We start from the raw sequence: 20,702 nt of genomic DNA, 5'->3' as shown, positions 1-20,702 counted from the left end.
TGTACAGATGGGGTCTTGGTATGTTGCCCAGGCTGATCTGAAACTCTGGGCCTCAAATGACCCTCCAGTGTTGGCCTGCAGTCCCGAAGTGCTGGGATTGCAGGTGTGAGCCACTGCGCCCAGCCTGTTCTTTCCATGGTTATTATTTTCATACCATGTTTGCTTGGATTCACACATGCGGGCCGGACTACAGTTGTCCTGTGGTATCCTCAGAGTATTGGTTCCAGGACCCTCAGAGATACCAAAATTTGCAGGTGCCCAAGTACCTGATATAAAATGGTGTAGTATTTGCACATGACCTATGCACATCCTACTGTGTACTTTCAACCAAGATTACTTATAATCCCTAAAACAATGTAAATGCTCTGTAAAGAGCTGTTATACTGTATTATTTTAAAATTTGTATTTTTTTTTTTTTTGAGACGGAGTCTCGCCGTTGTTACCCAGGCTGGAGTGCAATGGCGCGATCTCGGCTCGCCGCAACCTCCGCCTCCTGGGTTCAGGCAATTCTCCTGCCTCAGCCTCCTGAGTAGCTGGGATTACAGGCACGCGCCACCATGCCCAGCTAATTTTTGTATTTTTAGTAGAGACGGGGTTTCACCATGTTGACCAGGATAGTCTCGATCTCTCGACCTCGTGATCCACCCGCCTCGGCCTCCCAAAGTGCTGGGATTACAGGCTTGAGCCACCGCGCCCGGCCTAAAATTTGTATTTTTTATATTGCTTTGGCTTAAAAAAAATATTTTTAGTCTGCTTGGTTGAATCCACGGATGTGAAGCCAAGCGTAAGGAGGGCCCAGGGTGCTCTTCTGCGATGATTCTCCTGCTTGCTAAAGCGCACGCTGTGCTCGGGAGGCTGGGGCGGGAGGATCGCTGGAGCCCTGGAGGTGGAGGTTGCAGTGAGCTGAGATGGCGCCACTGCACTCCAGCCTGGGCGACAGAGCAAGAGTCTGTCTCAAAAAACAAAAACAGAGCAAAACAAGACAATAATGGCTCAACTCATATAGCACCGACGTGCCAAGCCTCCTTCTGAGCATCTTGCTCAGAGCGACCGCTGAGGCCTGCCAGGAAGCGGGGCTCCAACCCTCCCGGAGCTGCCGGGCTCCCCGGCCCCGCCCACCCGGCGCTCTCCCCGCCCACCCGGCGCTCTCCCCGCCCACCCCGCGCTCGCCCCGCCCACCCCGCGCTCTCCCCACCCGCCCCGCGCTCGCCCCGCCCACTAAGGCCCGGCTCCTTCCCGCCTAGCGGCGGCAGTCACGTGGGGGGTGCGCCCAGACTCCGACCCGGAGGTGGAACCGGCGCTGCGGCCCGAAGCTCCGCAGTCCCCGAGCGCGCCCGGCCATGCGCCCCCCGCTACCCCGCGCTGCGCTGCTCGCGCTCCTGGCCGCGCTCCTGGCCGCGCCCCCGGTGGCCCCGGCCGAGGCCCCGCACCTGGTACGGGTGGACGCGACCCGCGCGCTGTGGCCCCTGCGGCGCTTCTGGAGGAGCACCGGCTTCTGGTGAGCGCCCCGCGCGCCCGCCCGCGGCCTCCGGGACCCCATGGCCGCCCAGGGAGAGCTCGGGCGCCCCCTGACTGAGCACTGTGGGAGCTTCCGAGACTGGAGCTCCCTCCTCTGGAGCCCTGGCTCTCCTGGCCCGCTCCCCGCCTTGTTTGGGGGTGGGCTCTCCAGCTGAGTGGGCGCCGGCCCGCCGGCCTGGGGCTGGACCCGGAGCTTGCCCAGCAGCCGCTCCCTGTAACCCAGGCCGATGCTCGGGATCCTGCTCTTTGAGGTGGTCCAGGAGTCTCCCCATGGGGTGGGACAACCCAGCAGCGGGACCTGGCCCGCTTGTCCCTTTCCCTCCACGGAGACTCGAGGTGCCTGCCTGCCTGGCAGGGCCGGGGCCAGGGCTGGTTTTGGCTCCCCCGCCTTAGTGCTGCTCCCGTTCTCCACGAATATGGGACCTCCCTACATTCCTGGCCCTAAGGGCCATTTTATTAGTCACTGAGCATGCGCGCAGCGCCTGGATCTGGCGCCCAGGCAGTCCTGGGCTTGAGCCTGAGTGTCGGCTGCGCTGCCAGCCATGCTGAGGCTCAGGCCTGAGCCGCCCCTTTGCTGTCCCCAGCCCTCCGCTGCCACACAGCCAGGCTGACCAGTACGTCCTCGGCTGGGACCAGCAACTCAACCTCGCTTATGTGGGCGCCGTCCCTCACCGTGGCATCGAGCAGGTCCGGACCCACTGGCTGCTGGAACTTGTCACCACCAGGTGGGTGACGCAGGGTCTGGTGTCCCAGAGCCCCTTACGGAGACACAGAGGGGACGAGCTGGGGAAAGGACAACTGAGGAGGCGCCGGGCTGGGGGCTGCTCGGAAGACCCTTTGTTCCCCCTCTTTCTGCTGATGCACCCTGTTGAAGGGATTGTGTCCTTGCTGGGGTGAGGGCTGTGTGCTGGAGGGTGCCCCTGTGTGGGGGCACGGTGGGCTTCCTCCAGGTCCCCCTGGAGGCTCAGGGTTAGCTGTGCCGCACCTGTCTCCGATGCACCCATGGGCACCTCTGTGTGTGTTTGCTGGCTGGGTTGGGCAGGCCACCACACCTGAGAGCTGAGCTGAGGTCATCACAGCACCTGAGGCCTTGACGCTGGTGCAGGTGGCCACCCAGTGAGGGGGAGACACGAGGTGAGAGGGCCTTCTAGAAACACAGAGACCCTCATGCACTTGGCCAGAACCACCGGCTCCTACCAGCAGGGTGGGCACCAGGCAGGGCTGGACATAGGAGGTCCTTTTGGCACTTGGAGGCTGCATGATGTTGCAGGGGAGATGGCCCTTGTTCAATTAATATGTCAACCCTGAGCATCAGGCCAGGCCCAGCCCTTCTGAGCCAAGGGACAGCAGGGGCCTTGAGCATCGGGCCTGGCCAGCCTGTCTCTGAAGGGGTGGAGGTTCCTGATTTCTGAGTGTTTCGGTCCTGCATGATCAGAGGCCCTCCTTACCCAGCTGGGGTTCCCTGGTTTCCCCAGGGTGGCGGTGGTGCAGGAGGGTGTCCCTTGGGTGTCTCGTCCCTGGGAAGAGTCTCAGCAGTGGCTTGCTGAGTCTGCCATGGGGCTCCTGGAGGGAGCAGAGGCTGCCGGGAAGGCCTGGCCCTGCTACAGGCAGGCATCGGTGGCCTCCAGCTCCCTGTGGCGGGCTCCTGCTGTCTGCACAGCGTCGTGCACACTGAGGAACAGCTGCTCCTCCTCAGCTGTGTCCTCTAGGCCCTCCCCAAGGAAGCCCCCTCTGCTCAGAATGTCTCTCACAGGGGGGCTGCAGCAGGCCAGCAGCAGGCTGATGCCCAGGGCCCCGTAGTCTCGGCGCAGGTCCCTGAGTGTGGTCACGCCAGCTGCGTCCAGGAACAGCAGTGGGGCACAGTCGATGACCACCGTGTGGAAGCCGGCCGCCACGGGCACCAGCGCAGCCCTGCTGCTAACTGGGCCCAGGTCCTTGCCCTGGGCAGGGCCTCCCTCGCCGACCCCCACCTCCGAGCCCTGCTCCTTCCTCCTGGCAGCCATGCGCCCCGCGTCCAGCCCCGTGAGGCTGTAGAGTGACCTCAGGAAGAAGTCCTTGTTGGCGTAGTACAGTGGCCCCGCGAAGCGGAACACCCGTACCCCGGGCTCAGGGACGAGGCCCTCGAACTCTGTGGCGTCCTCGTAGAAGGCTGAGTCCCCGATGCGGGCCAGAAGGGCGGCGTGTGGGCGCTGGGTGCGGCCGGCCAGGCTGAGCAGCGAGAGGATGATGCCGGCCAGCAGCCCGGTCTCCGTGCTGACCAGCACACAGGTGGCCGCGGTGCCCGCCCAGACCAGCGCATCAGCCGGGCTCATCCGCCACAGCCGTGGGAGGTCCCACACCTTGCGCAGGGCCCCCCGCAGGCTGACCACGATGACGCAGGCCAGCACGCTTCGCTGTAGGTCGTGGAACAGCGGTGCCAGTGCCAGCAGCACCAGCAGCACCACGGCAGAGCTGACCACGCTGGACAGCTGCGTCCGGCAGCCAGTGGCTGTCTTCACCAGGCTCTTGGCCAGGGCTGCGCTGGTGGCGAAGCAGTGGAGGAAGGCGGGCAGCACGTTGCAGCAGCCCACAGCCAGCAGCTCCTGGTTGGCACGCACGGAGTAGCCGTGGCTGCGACCGAACATCTCCGCCAGTGAGATGGAGAAGGCCGCGCCCACAAGGGCCAGGGCCACTGCATCCAAGGCCACACGCTGCATCAATCTGGGCTCTGGGACCTGAGGGGCCATGAAACCAGTGGGTATGTCACCAGCCACACTGGAGCCAAAGTGCTTGTGGAGCTGCCCGAAGTGGGACACAAGCGTGGCCACCACGATGACCAGCAGTTCTGTGGGCAGTGGCACCCTCAGGTGCCGTCGGTAGCGGTCTGAGAGCTCCTTTGCGGCCAGCAGCACCGCCAGGCACACGGCGCTGGTGACCACGTCGCACACATTGGCCTGCCCGGCGCTGAGCAGCAGGCTCAGCCATGTGCGGACCACCATGCCCAGCCCCTGGTGTCGAGGGATCCGCACGCCCAGCAGGTGTTTGAGCTGCGAGGTCAGGATGGTCACTGAGGCCCCCATGGCAAAGCCATCCAGCAGTGGCTGTGAGAGGTAGGCGGACACGAAGCCCAGCCGGAGCACGCCCATGAGGACCTGTGGACGGAGGGCAGTCAGGTCAGCAGGCATGCGGCAGGAGCCACCTGTCCATCACCAGTCCTGGCATGGCCCATGGGTGGTGGTCATGGCACAGAGCCTGACAATTCTGTTTTGCAGCCCGGTATTTCCAAATCAGACTCCTCACACGGACCTGTGTTCTTGACTCCATGTGTGCACATGCCTGCAGACACTTGTGGTGATCGCAGACACATCTAACTGCTCACGTGTAGAAGCCCGTTTTATTTCAGAAATAAGACCTCTGGGCATCAGAAGGCAGCCCTTTCCTCCTCCTTCATACACATGGCACCCACCACCCCACATGCAGATGTGGAACCAATGGGGACCAAGGCCAGGACAGGAGATGGTTGGGGGTGGGGAGGCCATCCCCCATCCCACCTAGAACGGAAGGCCTGGGAGGCCACATGGCCTCAGTCCATTACCACTGAGCCTAGCCACCCCTGGCCCGCTGGTACCCACTGAGGCCACAGCCCACCAGGCCAGCTCCTCGTGCCCCTCTTCTCTGGTTCCCGCAGCCCCTCCATGTCAGTGCCTCACCCTGGGATGCCCCAGCTCTGCCCGAGCCTTGGCCTTGTGGGTGGCCAGCACCTAAGGGGGTGCCCTGGGCCCCTCCCTGTGCCTAAGCTGAGCTCCTCACCTGGTAAAGCCCGGTCATTAGTGTGAGGGCGGTGGCAACACGGATGGCGTAGCAGTCGCGCCCACAGTCTGGCGTGGCAGCAGAGCCATTGAGGATGCTGCTGTTGGCCCTGGGCCACAGGCCGTCCTGGGAGGGGTCGAAGCCAGCCAGCTGGAGCTCCCGGTCCACCACCTGGCCCACCATGAGGCAGAGCAGACTGAAGATGCCCACAGAGACATGCCTCGACGTGCCCATGAGGAAGTAGATGAGGTTGGCAAAGAAGGATGTGTACAGGCTGTAGATGGGCTGCAGTCCAGCCAGCAGTGAGTAGGCGATGGCCTGTGGCACCAGGATGATGCCAATGACCAGCCCGGACATGATGTCGCCCGCCAGGTACTCCCGAGGGCGGTACTGACACAGCCAGCGCGTGGCAGGGAGCAGGTCCTGCACCAGTGCCCAGGCACACGGCACGCTGCACGAGCAGCTCCGCAACAGCCGGGCCTTCAGCATCTCACGCAAACCTTGGGGTGCCGGGCGCTGCCGTCGGACTGGCACCAGCCCTCTGCCCTGCTGCAGAAGCTCAGGGGACTCGCCCATGCTGCAGCACCTGCCCCTGTGGCTGACCTGCAGCTGAGAAGAGAGCATAGTCACGGGAGTTCCGGATCCAGGGCCAAACGACAAGGTCCCAGGCAGTGGCAGGCCCCTTGGGGCAGACCCCTCGCCCACCCGGGGCCCGGGACTGGAACTGAGCCTTCTCAGGCCCCAGCCCCCTGCCCAGAGTGGATGGATGCCAGACCCTGCTGGCTCCAGAATGCATCATGGGGTGAGATGGGATTAGGACACCAAGCCCGTGCCCTGGGCTGTGCTGAGGCCAGTGGTGCTGAGGGACGGCCTAGCCGGACCCTGTCCCGGTCAGCTCAAGCCCACTGGCTCTGCAGTTCCTGTCTGAAACCGCCCCTGAAGCCTCCTGAAGCTCACCTCCCAATGGGAAGGGAACAGGCTGGGCTGCCACCACACATACACATGCCTTGGGTCACTGGACACTGGTGTAGGCAAGCCGAAGTCTGGTGGCTCCGTGACCACCTTCCTGGCTCCCAGGTTGGTGAAGGATCCCGATGCCCACACCAGAGCTCTCCCTCTGTCATCCAAACCGTCACCTGCGCTATGGGTCCTGAGCTGGTGAAGGCTCAGTGGAAGAGGCCTCATATGTCCCTGTCAAGACTTGTGGGTGCTGGGACCCCAAGTCTGCCTGGGGAGCAGCACTCAGAAGCCAGCCTAGTCCCTACGCCTGGCCTTGGGGCAGAATTCTGAGAATATGCCTAGACAGTGGCCCCAGCTGGACTGGCGTCCATCTCCCCTGTCCAGGGAGTTCTGGGATGTGAGGCATCTCCCTGTCTCCCCAACTCGCTGTGGAACGGGCATGACGCATTGTCCCGGGGGCAGCACCCAGAGAGGACCCAGCCCTCTGCACACAGCCACCCTGGGCCAGCAGAGCCAAAGGGCACCTCCTGACCTTTCCTTTGCCTTCAGAGAGCAACATGGCATTAGGGAGGCAGTGCTTAGAGGCCACACTAGTCCCATGTGAGGCCTTCAGTCTGTCCCGTTTGCAGGCTCCAGTGTACTTTCATTTTAAAAGTCCTCCGCAACATCAGGCAAAGAACTTTGCTCCCTGAGTGCCCAGGACAGCCTGGGGCCTGGGCTGAGCCTGCTGTTTGCTCGCTGGCCCAGGGCATGGGGGCTGTAGTCTCCCGGGGGGGGTGGGCCCAGTCTGGTAGGTCGACACGGGCAGGCTGGACGCAGCACCACCCCTGGGGCTCAGAGTGGGGGTCCTGGCCCTCAGGCAACATTGCGAGAGTTGTGTCCCCTTCCCTCGAAGACCCCACTACACTGGGTCCCTGGATGCCCCAAGTGTGTGGAATGGAGACAGAAGGGCCAGCTGCCCGGACCCTGAGGGTGCTCCTAAGAAACCACCAGTCCAGGGCATTTCTGGCCTTGGCTCCCACGCCCCACTCTGCTGCGGCTGAGATCTGGGCCCAGGATAATTCTTACCTGAGGGAGTCCTCACAGGCACGGGAGCCCTGGGATGGCAAGGGGCTGGGGAGACCACCAAGGACCGCAGGGCCCTCTAGCTCCCATGAGCAGCTGGGAGAGTGGGGGTGGTGGCTCTGGCGCCGACCTGCAGGCCGTGTTGTGTGCGCCGGGCTCTGCCGATAAATTATTTACCTACAGATTGCTGAGTCACGGGTTTCGCCAGCATGTTACCTGATCAGCTAACCTGGGAGTTGAACTGTAATCAGGCTGGTAGTGGTTAGAGCTGTGTGGGACTCTGATCAGCTTCCAGCCTCCCAGTAGCCCTCGAATCCACGAGGGGCTGGGGCGGCGGTCTCCATGTCCAGTCGCTGGATAGCCTCCTGGTCCTGCAAAGGAGCCAGCCTGGTCCACGCAGGAGCAGGGCGGAGGCTGACGGCCAGCCCAGCAGAAGGCTGCCAGTGTATGCATGTGCATGTGCCCCAGGAGCTCTGTGTGTGGTGCACAGCACCCAGGGTGAGGGCCCCCAGGCATCAAGATGCCATGACTGCCCAGACCCGGTGCCAACCCGAAGGGCCTGGTCAGCCTCTTTCTTCACGGCTCCAATGCTCTCCCCTCTACCACAGGCTGAGACCAGCAGTGCCTGCCTCACAGGGCTGGTGTGAGGATAAATGATCTCTTAAAGTGAACGGAACTAGTGCCCACACATGAAAATAAGGGTGACCTGCTTTTTAAAAGGAATTATTGGCCAGGCACAGTGGTTCACTCCTGTAATACCAACACTCTGGGAGGCCTAGACAGGAGCATCACTTAAGGCCAGGAGTTCAAGACCAGCCTGGTCAATATAGTGAGACCCACCCCACCAACCTTTACAAAAATTAAAATTAAAAACTTAGCTGGGTGTGGTGGTGTGCACCTGTATCCCAACTGCTGGATTGGCTGAGGCGGGAGCATGCCCTGAGCCTGGGAGTTTGAGGCTGCCATGTGGTGTGATTGTGCCACTGTTCCCTATTCTGGGCCACAGAACAAGAGCCTGTCTCAGAAACAAACACGTTATCACTGGGCCAGCTCTTTGGGAAGCTAAGGGAGGAGGATGGCATCCAGGCTGCAGTGAGGTGCCATTGTGCCACTGCACTCCAGCCTGGGTGACAGAGCAAGGTTCTGTCGCTTAAACAAAAATTCCTCAGGAGCCTCAGATCCCTCCCCTACTTTGACAATGAGTACTGGCTGGGATCCTGCGTTGGAGCCTGTGGCCGGTGGGCGTGTTTCACAAGGGGCTGCAGCCTCCGTGCTTTCCCAGGAGGCCGCGGTGAGTCCCTCGGGTGAGGCTGGAAGGCCAGGCCGGCCCTGGCACCTTGGGCAGCCTGACTCGGGCCTGGGAACAGAAGCCACAAGCTGTTTCCCTGTCCAGGTAGGATTCATGCAGAACTAGCTGATTGCTGGGGCTCCATTCCCCCAGGATGGGGACACTGGGATGTGGATGGGGCAGAGCCCTGGAGGGGACCCTGGACACACAGCCCCACCGAGGGGACCTTCGGGGAAGCCACCTGCCAAGCCCTGCAAGTTCCCCACAGCCCTGGGTCCTGTAGCCCCCACATTTGAAGGTGAAATGGGAGTGGAATGTAGTTGGGGTGGCCAGAAGGTGGGAGGACGCCCTGAGCATGAGATGTGGGCAGGGCTGGATAGTCCAGGGTCTAGTACTCCCACAGCTCCACCTGGGATGGAGCCCTCGCTCCCACCCCAGCCTCACCAGGGCCCCAGTGGACCCTGGGAAGCAGCTGTTTACCCAGTGGTTGGGAGCTGTGGTGTAAGAAGCCGTTGGCCAGTGGGTGGGGTCACTCAGGGCCTCAGGACCCTCCCTGGGGCAGATAAGGAAAAGGGCCTCTCTGGGTTCAGCCACCAGCACGGTTTTTGGAGAACTCCTAGAGGTCTCTCTAAAGGAGGCTGGGAGAACTCTGGGTGCTGCAGCAGGGGTGGGGTGCCCGGTGCAGCAGGGGTAGGGTGGGTTGTGTCACCTGGGGCCACAGAAAAACCTTGAGTCGAGGCGGCCCTTCTCCCCTCGGGAAGGGTGGTGGGGGTTTCCAGAGGTCGGCTTAGGGGGACCCATGGTGGGGTTTGAGACAGGTGAGCATAGTTCAGGAAGAGCACCCAGGCCCGTGGGCCTCAGCCACACTGCGGGGGCCTGGCCTCAGGGTCTTCTGTAGGCATTGGGCCTTACAGTCTCCACGCAGGCCAGGTGTCTAAAGCCACGAGGTCATCCCTGTAGGATCCTTGGAGCCTGACCTGCCCCCCTCCCACTTGTCTCTGCCTCAGTTTCTCTGCCTGAGCATTAAGACAGTGGCTGGTACTGCCCTGTGGCCAGGCTCAAAGGCTGAGTGCCCAGGGGTCCAGGGGCCTTGCTGGCCAGAGAGAGTGGGCAGCCCACTCTACCCCAGGCCTTCGTGGGCACCAGGCTGCAGACAACTCCTTCCTTGCCTGCTTTGCCGATGCAGGACAGGGAGCATGGAGGCCCCATGGCCTCGGACCTGCCTGAACCACCCTCCTGCCGGAACTCCTGGCCAGTCCTGTGCCACATGCTTACTCCTCCTTCATTTTGTCTTTAAGTCAACCGTTTTACGTGGGAGTGCATTGACTGGGAGTGGAAACATTGTATTATTGCCTCCCGCCCTGGAAAGAAGCCCCGCCACAGGGTTTTGGAACCAGTGACCCTCCAGCGGGTGGGTGTGCTCTGGGGACTGGAGAAGGGGGGGCCCTGGCCCGCACCCTTTAGCACCTGCATCCCCGTCGTTCTGGTCACAGCTGCAGGTTCTCCCAAGAGGTGGGTCTGTGCCCACCCCGTGCTGTGCCCGGGCACCAGCAAGCCCGGCCTCCATCCCTACCCCACACTCCCATCGCCACCCTCAGGAGCGCGCCGCCCCGCTACCCACCCCACGCTGTCTTCCCCCACCGCCTGCGAACCCCCATGCACGCGCGGCCCCGCCCCGCGCCCCCTCCGCCGAGCACGCGCGACCCGGATCCTGTGCCCCGCGCACTCACCAGGCCCGGCAGCCGCGCGATCCTCGCAGCGCACGCGCTCGGGCCCAGGGGCGGGGACGCGGGGCCCTGGGTGGCCAACCCGCCGCTGCCGCGATGAATGAGCCCGTTGTGCGGCAGCCGCGGCCCCGCTGGCACCCCTCGCTGGGTCTGACAGGGCCGAGGCGCCCCCGCGGCTTCTGCTCCCGGGCTGGGTGGTGGCCTGTCTGCGCCTCTGGCCGTGGTGGGGGGACTCCATGTCGCTGGCTCAGCCCCTCTCCAGCGAGGTCTCCCAAGGCCCCTCTCAACGGGACTGTCCCCGGGATCCTTGGCCTGGTGTCGTCCCCGGAGCGGGGATCCCGTCCCAGGCATCCCTCCCTGAGAGATTTGTCCCGCCAGATGATACTCAGGGGTTTGGGTGTCAGACTAGGGACATCTCTGATGCTGCCCGTCCCCCTCATCGCCTGCCCCAGTGTCAGGGGCCGCTTGGCCAGCGCCTCGGGGGTTACAGAGAAAGCCTGAAGCCCAGCGGGGCCTTCACTTCCTCCTGGTCACCATGGCCCACTACCCCAACCCCATGGGACTCTGGAATGTACCTCCTGCGCATTTGATTTTTGTCCAGGTGCTTCTTAAGTTTTACTTCTTTGCTGTCAGTGTGTCTTTTGGATGGAGAGGAGGGGGGGTGGTAGGGGCCAGGTGGGGTGGACCCCAGGGACACATGCTGGGCACCCAGCCCTGGGTACAGGAGCAGGTGGGGCAGGACCCCAAACCTGAGGGCTGCAGGCCCAGGCCCAGGCTCTGTCTTGATCTTGTACACCATGGGAGGACCTGAAGGGAGGCATTGAGGTGTCCAGACCTTTGCTGTGAGGTGGTGGGGCTGTGGCATGGGGAGACTGACAGGGAGCTGTATAGGGCTGATTCCGGTGCATGGTGGTAACCTTGTTCCCCACCACTGCAGATGAGGGACAAACCCAGCTCCCACGGGAGAGGCATAGCTCACAGTGGCTGTGCTCACCTGGGTGGCGTCCGCAGGAAGCCCTCAGACCCTGGCCAACCTGGTCTCTACTTCTCACTCCAGGTTCAGGGCTGGCGGCTATCCCATTCATCCCATTCCCCTCAGGCCAGAAGTATCGTCCACAGCCCCAGCCTCCTCATCCAGTTCACCCTCAGATGTCCAACTCTACATGGCTAGAACTGAGACCAGTCTCACTCCAAGCTCATTCACCTGCCCAGCTGCCCAAGCTGAAATCCACAGTTGCCCTGGACCCCACCCCCACCCCCCGACCCAGCTCACCTCAAACCTCATCAGTCCATCTGCTGCTCCTGCACAGCCAATAGCCAGTCTGGGCACCATACCTCTCCAGGTGGCCACCACGGCCCCCAGCCAGTCTTCCAGTCCCTACCCTGGCTCCACTGAGCCACCAGAGGGATCCTTTAAAAATGTCCTGGCACTGCTGGGCTCAGAACCCTGAAAGGGATCCCTGTTTCACTCTGGGTCAGGGTCCCATCCTCAAAGCAGTCACTTCCAGAGCCCCATGGAGCCTCCTCTCCCGTGATATCCACCCTCATTCTGCCCCAGGCCCACGAGCTGCCTCTCTGCTGCCTATCACGTGCACATTCCTCTGCCAGAGCCTTGCCCTGGCGATGCCATCTGCTGCCTGGGCATCCTCATGCCAGCCTGTCCCACTTCATGGCAGACTTAGATGCCTCCTCAGAGGGGTACCTCACTGACCATCAGGACTCCCACTCCCTGCTGTATCCCCTTCCCCGATGACACCTGTCCCCTCGAATGCAAGCCCTGTGGGAATTGAGCCCCATCTGCAAGTGCAGTGTGGCAGGGCGGCCCCTTCTCCCTTTCCTGTCCATCCATGTTGCCTCATGGGGTGTGGGAGGGGAAATGGGGCACTCCTGGACCTCCAGGAGGTACAGAGAAACAGGGTGGGGACCCAGCAGGTCCTGCCTGGCTCCTGAACCCTGGCCCTGCCCCTCAGTACCTGCCTGCCTCATCCCACCAAGCATCAGGGCCATTTTGAGCCCCCACCCCAAGTCTTCCATCTCTTGATGGTATAGGGCTGGGTGGGGGGGGAATCTCCATTTACAGACACGCCAGTTCACACTGGGCTTTCATGGGTTTATGTTCCAAGGGGAAGGGCCCCTTGGGAAGCCGGGATCCGAGTCCTGTGTGGCAGGCTCCCACCTGCTCTCTTGTGGCCACGGTTCCAGCCTGGGACCCTTCTTCCTGATGCTGACCGTCCTTCCACAGGGGCTCCGCTGGATGGGGCCCAAGCTACAACTTCACCCACCTGGACGGGTACTTGGACCTTCTCAGGGAGAACCAGCTCCTCCCAGGTGAACTGTGGGCTCTGCTCTCCCAGCCCTCCCACATCCCCTCGCCCTGCCCACCCTCTCCCTCACCCAGCCCCTTCGAGTCCTGGCTGGAGCCCACCCAGGACTGGCCTTGGTGCTGGAGCACAGGCCTGGCAGAGCATGGGTATTATGCGCGACAGGCAGTGGGGCAGCCCTCCTGTGTTGCAGGGTTTGAGCTGATGGGCAGCCCCTCCGGCCACTTCACCGACTTTGAGGATAAGAAGCAAGTGTTTGAGTGGAAGGACTTGGTCTCCAGCCTGGCCAGGAGATACATCGGTGGGCAGGCACAGGCCCTGGGGCCCCAGAACGGGGACAGTACTCCTGGGCAGGCTGCACCCTGATCACCCAGGCTGCCCCCCGGGTCTGGAACCCCTTTGAGCCGGGACTTCCTGATGGGGAGTGGAGGTTGGCTTGGGTGGGGGTGGAGTTCATCTTGAGTCAGACGCCCTGCATCACCTTGCACTCTCCCTCCCTGGGAGTCACTGAGGCGAGATTCACCTGTGCTGGGGGGACAGCAGGGGTCCTCTGCAGGTAGGTACGGACTGGCGCATGTTTCCAAGTGGAACTTCGAGACGTGGAACGAGCCAGACCACCACGACTTTGACAACGTCTCCATGACCATGCAAGGTGTGTGCGGCTTCCTGGGGTCCTGCCCCGCTGAAAGGGGCAGAGGAGGGCAGGAGCGGAGACTAAGCCGCTGGTCCCCAGGGCAGGTGTGGACGCAGCGCTTCTCCCCGACCCCAGGCTTCCTGAACTACTATGATGCCTGCTCCGAGGGTCTGCGCACCGCCAGCCCCGCCCTGCGGCTGGGCGGCCCCGGGGACTCCTTCCACCCCCAACCGCGATCCCCACTGAGCTGGGGCCTCCTGCGCCACTGCCACAACGGCACCAACTTCTTCACTGGAGAGGCGGGCGTGCGGCTGGACTATATCTCCCTCCACCGAAAGGTATGCCCTGCCCCTCCGCCCGCCCCGGGGTCCTGCGCCCTCAGCCGGGGTGCCCAGGCCATGCTGACTGGTGGTGGTGCTGAGGCAGCCCTGCCCGCAGGGTGCACGCAGCTCCATCTCCATCCTGGAGCAAGAGAAGGCTGTGGCGCAGCAGATCCGGCAGTTCTTCCCCAAGTTCGCGGACACCCCCATTTACAATGACGAGGCGGACCCGCTGGTGGGCTGGTCCCTGCCGAAGCAGTGGAGGGCCGACGTGACCTACGCGGCTATGGTGGTGAAGGTGGGCTGGCCCAACGCCCTGCACGCCCCCCAGACACCTTCGTCCCGGGACGGGATAGGGGAGCGATGGCTGCCCCACGCTATGCCAGTCGCCCTGGACACCCGCAGGTCATTGCCCAGCACCAGAACCTGCTGCTGGCCAACACCAGCTCCGCCATCCCCTACGCGCTCCTGAGCAACGACAACGCCTTCCTGAGTTACCACCCACACCCCTTCGCGCAGCGCACCCTCACCGCGCGCTTCCAGGTCAACAACACCCGCCCGCCGCACGTGCAGCTGCTGCGAAAGCCGGTGCTCACCGCCATGGGGCTGCTGGCGCTGCTGGGTGAGTCGGGGCCGCTGGGGTGGGCCGGCCAGGGCCCTCCAGGCTGCGACGCGAAGACCCCGCTGCGGGGAACGCACTTCTCCAGCCGCGCGCTTCCCGGGGTTGGCCTCCCTGAGGTGTGGCGAGGCGGGGCCTGGGGACTTCTTCCCCCAGGGAAGGGGGAGCGAGTGGAGGGAGGGGGTGGGGGGAAGGGGGCGGGGCAGCGACCCCACGCGGGAATCGCGCCCCCACCCCGCAGACGAAGAGCAGCTCTGGGCCGAGGTGTCGCGGGCCGGGAAGGTCCTGGACAGCAACCACACGGTGGGGGTCCTGGCCAGCGCCCACCGCCCGGAGGGCCCGGCCGACGCCTGGCGCGCCGCGGTGCTGATCTACGCGAGCGACGACACCCGCGCCCACGCCAACCGCAGCGTCCCAGTGACCCTGTGGCTGAGCGGGGTGCCCCCCGGCCCGGGTGAGCCAGGGTCCCAGGGAGGTCTGCCCTGTGGGGGCTCTGGAGGGGGCAGGAGCTGGAGGGGGCGGGACCGGGGGGGGCGGGAGCTGGAGGGGGCGGGACGGGGGGCGGGAGCTGGAGGGGGCGGGACCGGGGAGCGGGAGCTGGAGGGGGCGGGACCGGGGGGGGCGGGAGCTGGAGGGGGCGGGACCGGGGAGGCGGGAGCTGGAGGGGGCGGGACCGGGGAAGCGGGAGCTGGAGGGGGCGGGACCGGGGGGGCGGGACCGGGGGGGGCGAGAGCTGGAGGGGGCGGGACCGGGGGGGCGGGAGCTGGAGGGGGCGGGACCTGGGGGGCCGGGAGCTGGAGGGGGCGGGACCGGGGGGGCGGGAGCTGGAGGGGGCGGGACCGGGGGGGCGGGAGCTGGAGGGGGCGGGACGGTGAGCCCAGGCCCGAGTGTCCGGCTCCGCAGGCCTGGTCTACGTCACTCGCTACCTGGACAACCGGCTCTGCAGCCCCGAGGGCGTGTGGCGGCGCCTGGGCCGGCCGGTCTTCCCCTCAGCTGAGCAGTTCCGGCGCATGCGCGCGGCCGAGGTGGGTGGGCCGCGGAGGGGCGAGGGGCCGGTCCAGGGTCCCAGGGGTGTGGGTAGGGTCGGGGGGCGGGAGAACAAGGGTGGGGACCCCGAGTGGGTATGCATGGGGGGGCGGTGGGCTGGGGGCGTTCGCCCCGAGGTCGGGCTGAGCGTGCTTAGCCCGCCTGGAGAACCCGGAGGACCCGCCACTGCGCGCAGGACCCTGTGGCCGAGGCGCCGCGCCCCTTCCCTGCCGGCGGCCGCCTGACCCTGCACCCTGCGCTGCCGCTGCCGTCGCTCCTGTTGGTGCACGTGTGCGCGCGCCCTGAGAAGCCGCCTGGCCAGGCAAGTGGCAGCCCCCCCACCTGCGCCGTGGCGCGGACTGCCCCCTCCCCGACCCCATCACAGCCCCTCCCTCCCCCAGGTCACGCGGCTCCGCGCTCTGCCCCTGACCCGAGGGCAGCTGATTCTGGTCTGGTCGGATGAGCACGTGGGCACCAAGTGCGTGAGTGGGGCCACTCCTACCCCCTGCCTGGTCCTAGGCACGCCCCTGGGACCCCACCCCTTCACCCATGCGTTCACTCCTGCCACTCTTGGTGGCCCACCAGCTCCCTCCCTCGCAGCCCTGCATCCCTTCACCTCACACACTGTGGGCCTGATGCCAGGCCCTGCCAGTGGGTGTGGGTTCTCCTAGGGGACATGAAGTGGACAGTTGGGCTCCAGCCTTCTCCCCCTCCCCTGTTGGTGCAGGAAGAGTGCCCAGGGGTGTGAGGAGGTGCCAGAGGGAAGGGGGTGTGGGTCCACCCAGTCCTGCCCTGCCTGCCCCAGCCTTGAGGGCAATCTTGACCCCAGCCTTGATCTTGGCCTGATTTCCCCAGGTGCCTGTGGACATATGAGATCCAGTTCTCCCAGGATGGGAAGGTGTACACCCCGGTCAGCAGGAAGCCATCGACCTTCAACCTGTTTGTGTTCAGCCCCAGTGAGTCCACCACCCATGGCCCTGGCCTCGGCCACCCCAGTCTTTGGGTGGGGGCCTCGAGAAGCCTGGGGTCAGGGGGCTTTCGGGACATGGGCAGGTTTGTGTTGACACACGTTCTTAGCACACATATCCCCGTGTCTCCAGACACAGGTGCTGTCTCTGGCTCCTACCGAGTTCGAGCCCTGGACTACTGGGCCCGGCCAGGCCCCTTCTCAGACTCTGTGCGGTACCTGGCAGCCCCTGCACCGGGAGGGCCATCCCCCGCCAGCAACCCGTGAACCTGTGCTGAGCCCCGACGGGCTGCACCTGCCTGGCAGTCAGCTGGCTGAACTGCTCTGCTCCCCTGCTGCCCTCCGCCGCCCCCCTTTACAAAATACTTTTATGTTTTATTTTTTTCTTTCGTATCTTGGTACCGACACCCCCTTTAAAGTGGCTTTACACTCAGTCTCAGGCCTAGGCCCTAGGCACATTTGGGGGTGGCCACAAGGGGAAACCCCAGCGGCTGAACCCCTGAGGACCCACCTGGAGCGAGGCCTCTTTCCTCCCCATTCCCACTCAGACTGCCCCCAATCCTGGACTGGAAGTGTGTTGAGCCCCTGGAGGGCTGGGGGCCTGTCCCTGGTCCAGGCTGGGGAACCAGCTCAGCCCTGCCCACCCAGGGGTTTCTGGGATCCTTGGCTTTCTTGCTTGTTCTGCAGAGTGGGGAGCTGAGGCCCCATGAAGGAAGACCCCTGTACCCCAGCAGGGCGGAGGGTGGGGTGGGGGCACCCCTTGCAGCCCAGGCCGTAGCCAGCAGCAGTATCGACCATGGTCTGTGTCTCCCCACCACAGACTGTCCTAGCTCCAGATTTGAGACGTGGCAGGGCCAGATGAGGACAATTTGGTGACTGTTTACAGAGATGGAGGCAGGGTGCCAGGAAGCCACGGGGCAGGGTTGCCCCCAGGGGCACTCACCAGTCCAGGCAGGGCTGGGCACCCTGGTGAGGAGCAGGGACCTTCTACCCAGGGGTGTGGCCAGGAGCCCAGCAACCAAGGCCCTTCTCTCTCTTCCCTTGCTCCAGGCCACCTTTGGCGGCACTCAGCCAGAGGGCTGGGGCACAGGAACTCTGCAGGTTACTCTGGAGGCTGTCTGGGGCTCTGGTGGGGATGGGGGGCAGTGAGCCCACTGGCTTCATTGTATCTCCCAAAGCCCATGTCCCTTGCTTGCTCCCAACCAACGTGGGCCCCCAAGGTGCTGGGGTGGGACAGAGACCCCACGAGGGACCCTCCCCTCACTCTTGGACCTGGCTGTTGTGGCTTTTGGCAAAAATAGCCACATATATTCCAAGTTTATCCCTCAGCTGAGAATCCTGGTGTGAGCCTGGCCCCCAGGGTGGTAGCTGGATCCTCCTCTGGAGGCAAGGTAGAAGTCAGCAGGGGGTCCTGAGGCCCCACGGCACTGGCACCAGTCTTGGCTGAATGACAAAGCTGCATCTCTCTCCTTCCCAGTGAAGCTCTGTCTCCGTCACCTTCCCTAGCGGCCATCAGCTTGCCAACAAGTCCACACCCTCCAGTCTCGCTGATGGGGTCACTTTGGCCTTCGCTGAGAGTGGGTCAGGCTTGAGGCCATGCCAGGAACCAGGGAAGCCCACGCTGGCCGTCAGCTTACACACAGCCTTGTCCCTGCCTCTGGGTGCTTTGTGCCTGGGTCCCTGGAGCAGTCGCTGGGTGGCAAGATGAGACTGCATTTGACGTCCCCTGTCCAGAGGACCTCCAGAGAGTGGATGTCGTCTGGACAAATACAGGCACTTCTGTGGGATGGAGAACCCTCACTCTGCCTGTTGTGCCAGCCCAGGGCTTGCCTTCTCCCCAGTCACCTTGTTACCAAGCTTCTCATCTTTATCTCCTGAGTCTGGCCAACGTTTCCATGGATGCTGCCCGTGGTGGAGCCGAAGGTGGCTGGATGTGCCACCTTGGTTCTGCTGTGGGGCACCTTTTCCATCTTCCAGGGCCAGCCCCCCGGCTATGATGCTGTACCTGTCCCCTTCCGGGTGACAGTGTGCACTCTGCATCCATAAACGGCCTCTTCACTTTCCCTTCTCGTCTGGAGGCTGGTGGGATGATTGTCACGAAGCCCTCAGTGTGGGCTGAGGCCCCGGCAGATATTCAGGAGGAGCAGTTTCATGGGAGCTCCAGTCTTTTGCCCACAGGACAGACTTCCAGACATGCTGGGGCTGAGTCTGCAGTACTTGGGTAGACACTGCAAGGTCTTGGCTCTTCCTGGGCGGCTGAGTCACATGGCAACTGAGTGCCATTAGGCTTCGCCAGGGTGGACAGGCAGCTCAGAGCTGCTTTCCAAGTGACTGGAGGAAATGCGCTTTGACTGGGATGCGAGGTCTGGGCTTGCTGGGGGCATGGCGCTTCTGCCAGACGCTCTGGGCAGGGCTGGGCCTGCTGGGCACCCACACATGTAGCAGGTGGAGCTGTCACAGCCTGGACCTAATGCGGGGCTTCTGGCCAACATTACCTGCTGTCCAGGGAACGGGTGGGAGCGGGACACTTGGGTGTGCACACTGCTCCCCAAGCCCAGATCCACCCGAGATGGAGTCTCACTCTGTCACCCAGGCTGGAATGCAGTGGTATGGTCTCGGCTCACTGCAACCTTCTCCTGGGCTCAAGCAGTTCTGTCTCAGCCTCCCAAGTGGCTTCGATTACAGGTGCCTGCTACCACACCAAGCTAACTTTTGTATTTTTAGTAGAGACGGGGTTTCACCTGTTGGTCAGGCTGGTCTTGAACTCCTGACCTCAGGTGGCCCTTGCGTCACATAAGTACCCACCACGTGCAGACTTTCTGCTTAGAAACTGGCCTGCCCATCCCCTCTTCCCACAGCTGCTGGTGTCATTGGTCATCTCATCACTGCTGCAGACCCAGAGGGTACTCCAGAAATGTGTGTGTGCCTCAGCCGTCGGGACTGGTCAGAGCCTGCTGCTGCTGCTCCTGGGGCACTGTCCCTGCAGGGTGTGTGGAGGCCCAGCTCCCACCTCTGTGCACAGGCTGGGTTGAGTCCAGGCCAGCGACCACCGGCTCTTTCCAGGAGCTCAGGCCGGTGGCCAAGACACCAGTGCTGGCGACTGGCCCAGGCGGTGAGGTGGCCAGTCTGTCAGACCCACATTTTGTATTTTGTGTGAACTTGGATCTGCCCCTGTGATGTTCCCCAGGCAGCTGCTGCTGGCACAGATGTGCCTTCCTCTCCTTGGAGCGCCCCTAGGTGTGGCCATGCCAGCGTCTAATCTGGGGCCAGTCCTGGGCAGAGCAGCATGGGCACAGACACAGATGGCACTCTTGCACAGGAGGTGGCCCAGCTAGGGACTCAGCGCCCTTCCCCATGTCCATCTGCCCCATGCCCACCTGCCCTGTGCCCTCTGCGTCTCAGGTCCCTCCTTGCTGTGCACCTGCTGGTTTCTCTGCAGATACGGGCCCCTGTGGGGTGAAGCCCTCAGTGGGGCTTGGGCACTGGGCACTAGCCCTGTTTGTCCTGCCTGTGGCCGAGGAGCAAAGCCATGGGCGCTGGGCCCCACTGCCCTCACGGCTGTCTCACCTTTTCAGAGGGAGAAGCCAGGGTCAGCCGCCCCATCTCAGAATCACTCCTGTTGCCGTGGCAACTCACCTCCCGGTCTCCGACCCTTGTCCTCCACTCGTGCCTCCTCCCATGCCTCTGGGGGTGGGGAGGGGTCAGGAGGGGCAGTTTGAGGAACTGTGAAACAATTTCCCCACCAAAAGCTTAGACCTGGCTCCGAAAATTTGTCACCTGACCCCAGGACCCCATCTGCAGGTTCTGTGTCCTGGGCCATTCAGGCACTGATGACCTCAGGGCCCAGAGGGGTAGGGGCAGTGGATGGCAAGGAGGCTGCTCTGAGCCTGGGCCCTCACCACAATGAGGGGTGTGGCAGACTCCATTGGGGGTAGGGGGCCTCTCTTTCCTTGGCCCCACCCACATTGGGACATTACCACATGGATGAGACCTGGCCTGCCCCAGGGTGAGCGCCCTAACTGTAGGGCTGTTGGCCCCACAGGGTCGTGGGGTGTCCCTTATGGTATGCTGAAGTGCAGGATCCAAGGAGTAAAGGGACAGGACACTGAAGAACTGGAGAAGAGCAGCTGGACTCGGGGGGCCATGCCACCTGTGAGTGGGGACAGGCGAGGCCCAGAACACACAGAAGTGTCTGTATTTATTAGGTACAAGCAGAGGGGAGGGTCATGAGAGGTCATCATCTATAGGCTTCGTGATAGGGCATACATAATCATGTGAGTCAATCGAGGGGGCCACCCCATTATGTCACCGGGGCAGAGAGGTGGGCCATGCGCAGCAGGGGGCCATGCTGTGTGCAGTATTAGAGCGTCATGTACAGAAAAGGAGTCCACCCCCATTAGGTCACCGAGGCAAGTACGTGAGCTGTGTGCAACAGATGTCGTGCGCAACACTTCTTATCTGGGGGCTG

General features: G+C 63.4%; 3 protein-coding genes across 4 annotated transcripts in view; 2 read left to right on the top strand and 1 right to left on the bottom strand.

Annotated features, from left to right (window-relative positions):
• The first annotated feature begins 1,319 nt into the window (after positions 1–1,319).
• On the top strand, positions 1,320–16,612 carry IDUA (alpha-L-iduronidase). Its single transcript, XM_035294388.3, has 14 exons — positions 1,320–1,498; positions 2,103–2,243; positions 12,590–12,675; positions 12,862–12,969; positions 13,225–13,320; positions 13,438–13,640; positions 13,741–13,920; positions 14,028–14,244; positions 14,483–14,695; positions 15,145–15,266; positions 15,464–15,589; positions 15,669–15,745; positions 16,123–16,223; positions 16,368–16,612. The coding sequence occupies exons 1-14, from the start codon at positions 1,341–1,343 to the stop codon at positions 16,499–16,501; spliced, it is 1,962 nt and encodes a 653-aa protein (XP_035150279.1). The 5' UTR covers positions 1,320–1,340; the 3' UTR covers positions 16,502–16,612.
• On the bottom strand, positions 1,949–7,456 carry SLC26A1 (solute carrier family 26 member 1). 2 transcript variants are annotated; one of them, XM_008993731.5, is made up of 3 exons: positions 7,336–7,456; positions 5,308–5,916; positions 1,949–4,649 (listed from the first exon to the last, which is right to left on the bottom strand). In XM_008993731.5, exons 2-3 carry the CDS (start codon positions 5,881–5,883, stop codon positions 3,120–3,122), a joined length of 2,106 nt encoding a protein of 701 aa, XP_008991979.1. In that variant the 5' UTR covers positions 5,884–5,916; positions 7,336–7,456; the 3' UTR covers positions 1,949–3,119. The 2 variants fall into 2 exon arrangements, with proteins under 2 accessions (XP_008991979.1, XP_017826213.1); XM_017970724.4 differs by having other exon boundaries at positions 5,308–7,456.
• Positions 16,613–20,196: 3,584 nt separating the features above from the next.
• FGFRL1 (fibroblast growth factor receptor like 1) overlaps positions 20,197–20,702 on the top strand; it is a 31,242-nt gene continuing 30,736 nt past the window's right edge. The window contains exon 1 of the mRNA XM_078367753.1: positions 20,197–20,386. The gene's annotated coding sequence lies outside the window, so the exon portion shown is untranslated. The remainder of the gene's footprint in view (positions 20,387–20,702) is intronic.

The sequence above is a fragment of the Callithrix jacchus genome, chromosome 3 (genome assembly GCF_049354715.1).
Source record: "Callithrix jacchus isolate 240 chromosome 3, calJac240_pri, whole genome shotgun sequence".
NCBI classification, from domain to species: Eukaryota; Metazoa; Chordata; class Mammalia; order Primates; family Cebidae; genus Callithrix; species Callithrix jacchus.
Note: the sequence above shows the minus strand (reverse complement) of the source record. Positions and strands in the feature narration are given on the sequence as shown.